Genomic DNA, 8,097 nt, shown 5'->3' on the forward strand with positions numbered 1-8,097 from the left:
TGGAAGAATCAAGCAAAAATATTACAATTATCTACTTGCAAGAGGTGTTTTTCCTCCTAACTCAACTCTCCTCACTCTAAACTGTGGTTCTTGCACCCAAGGTGGCCCCCTAGATATGATGCATTACTGGTTCCTACCTCTTTTAAGCACCTCCAGCCAGCCCTGTTCTACCTATCCCTCCACACTAATTCTCCACATAGGTGCTAGGATGAGAAATAAGGAGGGGATGCAGCTGATTAGAAGGGAGGTGGGAGGATACTAAGGAAAATCCTGGAAAGAGAGATGTTGTGGCATGGAAATACGTTATTGCCTACATGAGTCCCATCTCGGGTTCATTGACAAATACTATATACTTGTCTCTTATCATCTCTTCTGTATGAAGTCACTAAAATTCTTGAATTCTTTTTATATAATACTAGCACAGTGTCTTCTTTTTTCCATTTTTATTCCTCAGATAATTTCCCTTGGGTCTCAGATAATTTTAGAGTATTCTTCTTGTTACTGTTGTTAAATTCAGTCTGCTTTGTGGGGGGGTTGGCCTTATTGGTAATGTGAGCTTTGGGAGTTTAAAAGTGCAGGGGGAATCACTAGTAGGTCAAAGATTCTGTGCTTCATGTATTGACATGGGCTCCCAGAATATTGGCAAAGTTTCTAGCTATCAACTAAGTAGAAACTGAGACTGAACTTTGGCATTTCTTCCACTGTGACTTTCACAGGGAATTTCCATTTTGACTTGTTACTCACCATTTTGTTTGCGTCGTGTCCATCTTGTTAATAAAATAGCCAGAATAACAAGTCCCAGTAGAGTCAGGATGACAGCCAAAGTTATTTCTGCAACAAAAATTCAACTGTACTCTTTCTTATTTAGACTGTGTCATGATCAGAGACAGCTTCTGGTCACCTCTTAACTGTTTTCACCAAATAGGCATCTTCCCTCTACCCCTTTTCTGCTTTCTTCCTTAATGTTCCTTATCTTATTGTTTCCACATTCCTTCCCCTACTCATTATTTATATTGGTCCTATTGGTCAGATACTAAGAACCTCAGATGCTATGTACCCTTGGTTTAGAGAGTGGAAAATGTGACACATTTCCTCCTTAGTTGAATCCCTTACTCTATGTAGGCAGAAGGTTAGAGGGAATCATTGATACAAAGTAAAGTAATTCACTGGGGTGTGAGAAAAAATATTAGTTCTATTTTTATGTAATTTTATATTATAACTAAAATTCTAGATTTTCTGTTTTGAAGCATGTATTAGTACAGTAGTATGTTTACAACATATGTGTGTGTGTGTGTGTGTGTGTGTGTGTGTATGCAGTGTATGCAGTGTGTGTACAAATACTTTTACATGGGTAGGCGATCAAAAATTTTAGAGGCCCCTGACTGAACATGATCATATTAACGAAAACCACAACAGAAGACAGAAATTTCTTATCATTGGGAAAGACCTTTCAGTCATCACCCACAAAGCCTCTCATGATAAGACATATTTGTGACAGTTGTTACTTTGGTTAATAGAATTTCTCCCAAAGTCCCATGCTGGGACTGCTAGCCTATATCTGTTTATGTATAACTGGAGAAACAAATCTTAAGTAGATACCTTGCTACGGTTATGAAGAACTGAGACTAAGGAGCTCTGGGGAGAAGAAAGGAAGAGAGGGAGGGAGGGAAAGAAGAAAGAGAAAAAGAGAAAGAGAAAGAAAAAGATGTAGGAAGGGAAGGTGGCGGAAGGAAGAAATGAATAAATGAGTGAATAAACCAATCATAAATCTGCCTGTGACAGTGATAAATGCTGAGACAACTGAATTATGAAGGGCTAAAAAAATTAATTACACCAAGATTAAGCTGCTGCAAGAAAGCAGTAGATGAATTCACCTCAAGATGTAACGAAACACCTCAAGTTGGGGAAAATCAGTCATATGCCTACAGAATCTTTCAGTTGTTAGGTCACATGAGAACAATTTCCCGACAAAACAACCTTCAGAGATTTGCTCCTAATGGACCACTAAAATGAATAGTAAATAGTTTGGCCTCTTTCATGGCAAGTCAGAATTTCATAACTGATGTGAATTAATCCTTAGAGGAGGAAGGGATAACCAGGTGGTGTACTTGGATCAAGCTTCTGGAAGGCAGTACTCCCTTTGAGTGGTGTCTGAAATGTTCTGGCTATTAGACAAAAGATGATCCATTCCATTTTTGAGGAAAATAAGAGGAAGGGTTAAAACATTATAAAGTGAGCAATACTACCAGAAGTAAGACAACAGGCTAAGGAATTTTCCTATTGTTCCAGAGGATGGTTGTTTTGTTTTAGTTGTCCAAACTCTTGAAACCAAAGAAGAAATCATCGTCCTCACTCTAGAGCTGAGCTGACTCTGAGTGGTTTTCCTCAGGCTCCCAGAGGAATCAATGAGAGTGAAAGAAAGGATGTTGAATTTGAAAGAAAGCAGACAGATAAGGAGTGTGTTAAAGTCTCTGAAGAGAAGAGTTCTGAGCCAGTAAGGTCTGGGTGACCTTAGAGAAGGAGTCGGTCCATACCCAAGACTGCCATTTTTCAGGTGTTGTCTTCAGAGGGTTCTGTGTCATCTGGATTTCTTTGTCAAAGGGAGATCAAGATAAAAGGAACACCCCAAGCTCACTGTTTCTGAGCAGTATGAACTTGGATGTGGCAGAGGTCCTTGTAGACAAGCATGCAGAGGGTTACAGAGGAAGTATGTGGCTCAGGTTAATCAGACCTAAGCAGACTAAAGGAATGTGGCCTGTGAAGGTTCCAGAATCTGTGTCATAACAAAGAACTAGAACTTCAGAGAGACAAGAAGAAAGGAAGTTGAGGACCAAGAGGCTGGGAAGACTTCAGAATATTTTGGAGGGGGATTTTATGATTTTGAAAGGGGATTTACTCTATTTGGGCTCTTGAATAAGTTCTTATTTTCCAGACATTTTGAGGCCAGAGACTGTTTCCTTCATCCTTGTAACTTCCAGACATTTTGAAGCAGAGAACTTCCTATAGAATAGGCACTTAATAAATATTTAATAATTAGAAGTGAGAAAAATTCCTATATCTATAAAAAAGAGGGCCTTGAAACAAATGGAGGGTGAACCGGTGAAGGGAAGCCATTGGAATTAGATAGTAAGGGAAAGTCAAGAGGTCTGTGGTGCTAGGAAAAAAGAGCCAGTGAATGGGATTTCAAGCCACTATAAACAACAAGGGGAGTAATAAAATTATATGAACTCTAAGGCTTTATATTAGACACATACTTTACACGTACAATTTATTTAATCCTTAATAACATTTACAATGAAACTCTTCAAGGCTGAGACATCTGAAATCACCCAGCCGACAAATGGCAGAGTTTCTGACTCCAGAGCACACATTGTATTCACAAAGCCACATTTCATTTCAATCTTGGGGGCCTGCTGTTTGTGGTAGTATGTCATAAGCCAAGCAGTCAGCCACTGGAAGAGCACAGTGATGGCCTCCATTTTGAGGATGCTGCACCCTCCAGGTTTGGGGTAGCTCTGGACTACTTTGATTTATCTTTTACACCCCCCCACCTCCCCTCTGGCAACAATCATTTTGTTCTCTGCAGTTAAGAGGCTGTTTCTTGGTTTGTCTCTTGCTCTCTTTTTTCTCCTTTGCTCCTTTGTTTTGTTTCTTAAATTCCACATATGAGTGAAATCATATGGTACTTGTCTCTCTGTCTTATTTCACTTAGCACCAGAATCTCTGGGTCCATCCATGTTGTTGCAAATAGCAAGATTTCATTTTTTTTATGGCTGAATAATATTGCATTGTATATATATACCGCATCTTTATCCACTCATCCATGGATGGACATTTGGGCTGCTTCCATAGTTTGGCTATTGTAAATAATGCTGCAATAAACATAAGGGTGCATGTATTCCTTTGAATTAGTGTTTTTGTATATCTTGGGGGTAATAACAAATAGTACAACTGCTGGATCATAGGGTAGTTCTATTTTTAATTTTTTGAGGGGCCTCCATACTGTTTTCCACAGTTTGCATTCCCACCAACAGCTCATGAGAGTTCATTTTTCTCCACATCCTCGTCAACGCATGTTGTTCTTGTCTTGTTGATTTTAGCTACTCTGACAGGTGTGAGATGATAATTCATTGTAGTTCTGATTTGCATTTCCCTGATGATGAGTAAGGTTGAGCATCTTTTCACATGTCTGTTAGCCATTTGTATGTCTTCTTTGGAGAAATGTCTGTTCATGTCTTCTACGACTTTGTAATTGGATTATGTTTTGGATATTAATTGTATCAGTTATTTATATATTTTGGATACTACCCTTCTTCCATCGCATAGGATGGAATGGAAAGTTTTTACTTTGATGTAGTCCCAATAGTTTATTTTTGCTTTTGTTTCCCTTGCCTCAGAAGAGATATCTAGAAAGATATTGTTAGGGCTGGTGTTAGAGACATTGCTGCTTGTGCCCTTTTCAAGGATTTTTATGGTTTCAGGTCTCACATTTCTTTTCTGAAGTTCTTCTGAAAAACAAAACAAAAGGATTAATGTGATATTAATGTAAATATCAAGGTAAACATACAAGAAGAAAATAAGACTTTGTTGAAAATAAGAATGTAAAGTCAAAAGTAACCAGGATGCTGCACGCACATGCACACACACACACACACACACACTCGGAAGCAGGTGAGCTCACTTTGATTTACGTAATGCTCTCCAGGAAATGAAAAGGGAAGGGAGAAGAGTGATGATTTTACCGAATTTAGAGAATAAATGTGGGTTATTCTTGTGGTTACATTTTATTAACATCTTTTTATAACATTTTCATTCTTTCTTCCCCTAATAAGTTCTTTAACTTTTCCTATGTCTATCCTTCTATCTCCATATACCCCCCACCCACACACACACATACAGATCTGCGTGTGTGTGCGTGTGGGATATATGGAGATATATGGAATATATATGTGTGTGTGTATATATATATATATATATATATATTTATGATATATATAGTCACCAATTACATGTTTATTCATATAAGCATATGTTATACATACATGTTATATCTGTATGTATAATATATATACACACAAGTATTATTCATTTGTCAACTATTGGCATAGGATTTTATTAAATGTTTTTAATGTTTATTTTTGAGAGAAAGAGAGACAGAGCACAAGTGGGCTGGGGGCAGAGAGAGACGGAGACACTGAATCCGAAGCAGTCACAGGCTGTGAGCTGTCAGCACAGAGGTCTACGGGAGGCTCGAACCCACAAGCAGTGAGATCATGACCTGAGACGAAGTCATGATCAGACTCCCAACCAACTGAGCCACCCAAGCACCCCGAGGGTTCTGGAATTCATCATAAGAACTTAGGAAGTGAATAATTGCAATGAATGCATACAAATCGTTTTTCAGCCTTGGTCACTTTCACTTTTTTACATTGGTAGATACTGCAGCACTATCCAATTGAGTTGTCAGTTAATTCTTCACAACTTATTTAATTGAAACAATCACTATATAATTTTGAATACTTAACTGGAAAAGTTTTCAAAAGTAAATAATATTGTCATAATTTTGTTCCTTCTTTCCTCAGTGCATCCTTCCTTTTTTCTCTTTCTGCTGTTGGTCAAATTACTTATCCTCAATTATTCCTGTGTCTCCAAGTTTTGCTTTCACCTATCATGATGATAATCATTATCATACTGAAGTAAACTACTGAGAAAGAGAAAATAAGAAAGTAAATTGAGAGGACAGGAATGAGACTGAAGAGAGAAAAAAGACAGGAATAAGTTAATTGAAGGAATGGAAATATTTGTAAAAGCTCTGCTGTTTTCAATCCCCAAGAAACTGTCCACATTATGGAGATTTACAAACAAACATCCAGGGAGAAATAAATAATACAATCATGGTAGGGGACATCAATGCCCAGCTTTCTTCAATGGATAGATCACCCAGACCTGGAGTCAATAAGGAAACATTGGACTTGAAGTACATTTTATATCAAATGGACCTAACAGATATACATAGATCATCCCATTCAACACACTAAAATGCATATTCTTCTCAGAGCTCAAGAAGGAACACTTTCCAGGATAAATCATATGTTAGATCACAAGACAAGTTGACAAATTTAGAAAATTGTTATCCTCAAGAATGTTCATCAATGCCAATGATATGAAACTAGAGGTCAATAACTGGAGGCAAGGTGAAAAATTGACAAATGAGATTAAACAACATGATTCTGAGAAGCCAGTTGGTCAAAAAAGAAAACAAAAGGTAAATCAAAAATATCTTATGATATATGAAAATGGAAACACAACATACAGAAACCAAAGGGAAATAGCAAAAACAGTTCTAAGAGAGAAATTTCTTAGTAATAAATTCCTACATTAAGAAAGAAGAAAGGGGCGCCTGGGTGGCTCAGTTGGTTAAGTGTATGACTTCGGCTCAGTCATGATCTCACAGCTTGTGAGTTCAAGCCCCGGTTTGGGCTGTGTGCTGACAGCTTGGAGCCTGGAGACTGCTTCAGATTCTGGGTCTCTCTCTGCCCCTCCCCACTCATGTCCTCTCTCTCCCTCAAAAAAATTAAATATTAAAAATAATAAAATAAAGAAAGAAGAGAAATCTCAAATAAACAACCTAAATGGACACTCTACGGAAATACAAGAAGAAGGAACTAAACCCAATATTAGTAAAGGAAGGAAATACTAAAGATCATAGCAGAAATAAATGAAAGAAAAGCTAGAGAAACAATAGAAAAGTTCAGTGAAACTAAGACTTGTTTTTTGGAAAGATTAACAAAATTGACAAATCTTTAGTTACACTACCTTAGAAACATGGGAGAAGGTGTAAAAAAATTATATATGAAAAAGAAGATCTTACAACTGATACAGCAGAAATACAAAAGATCACTATGTCAAGGCCACTATGAACAAATAACACCAAAAAGTTAGATAATTTAGAAGAAATGGATAAATTCCTACAAACTTACAACCTATGAAGACTGAATCATGGAGAAATAGAAAATCTGAACTGCCCAGTAAGGACTAAAGAGATTGCATCAGTATTCAAAACCCTCTCATAAAGAAAGGCCCAGGACATAATTTCATAGGTGAATTTTATTAAACATTAAGATAAAAATTAATGCCAATCCTTGTCAACTATTCTGAAAAGTTTAAGAGGAGGGAACATTTGCAAACTTATTTTTTAAAGCCAGCATTATCTTCATACAAAGGCATAACAGTGCACTACAAGAAAATTATAGGTCAATACACTGATGAGCATAGATACAAAACTCTGCAACAAAATGCAATTAATCTGAATTCAACAGAATATTAAAAGTATCAGAAATCATAACTTAGTGGGTTTTACCCCTGAGATGAAAGGATGATTTAGCATATGCAAATCAAGAAGTATAATACACCACATTAACAGACATCAGGTTAAAAATCACATGAACACTTCAATAGACACAAAAAAGCATATGACAAGATCCAACACCTCTTCGGGATAAAACTCTCAACAAGTTATGTATGTGAAAAGGTGCCCCAACATTATAAAGGCCTTATATGAGAAACCCACAGCTAACATCATACTCACAAGTGAAAAGCTAAAAGCTTTTCCTGTGAGATCAAGAACAAGACAAGATGCCCATAGTCACCATTTTATTGAATATAGTACTACAAGTCTCAGAGCAATTAGGCAAGAAAAAAAGTCATCTGAATCTGAATGAAAAAATAAAATACTCAGTTTGCAGATGGCTTGATAGTACATGTAGAATAACGCAAAGATCAACTAAAAGCTGTAGAACTAATAAATTCAATAAAGTTGCAAGATATAAAATAGCATACAAAAATCTGTTGTGTTTCTATACACTAACAGTGAACTATCTAAAAAAGAAATTAAGAAAACTATCCCTTTACAGTAGTATTAAAAAAATACCTAGGAGATCATTTAACCAAGGAGGTGAAAGATATTATACTGAAAACTTTTTAAAAGACATCAATGAAAAGATTTTAGTAGACACAAATGAGTAAATATCACATGTCATGGATTGGAAAAATTAATAGGACTAAAAGGTACATATTACTCAAAGCAATCTACAGATA

At 36.6% G+C, this 8,097-nt stretch overlaps 1 protein-coding gene across 1 annotated transcript in view; it reads right to left on the reverse strand.

The window, feature by feature from the left end:
- TSBP1 (testis expressed basic protein 1) overlaps positions 1–2,740 on the reverse strand; it is an 88,433-nt gene extending 85,693 nt beyond the window's left edge. Inside the window, exons 1-2 of the mRNA XM_047860350.1 lie at positions 2,535–2,740; positions 745–831 (exon numbers count right to left, since the gene is read on the reverse strand). Of these exons, the coding sequence (XP_047716306.1) occupies positions 745–831; positions 2,535–2,547 (100 nt within the window). The 5' untranslated portion in view covers positions 2,548–2,740. The remainder of the gene's footprint in view (positions 1–744; positions 832–2,534) is intronic.
- Between the last annotated feature and the right edge of the window lie 5,357 nt (positions 2,741–8,097).

The sequence above is a fragment of the Prionailurus viverrinus genome, chromosome B2 (assembly GCF_022837055.1).
Source record: "Prionailurus viverrinus isolate Anna chromosome B2, UM_Priviv_1.0, whole genome shotgun sequence".
Lineage (NCBI taxonomy): Eukaryota > Metazoa > Chordata > Mammalia > Carnivora > Felidae > Prionailurus > Prionailurus viverrinus.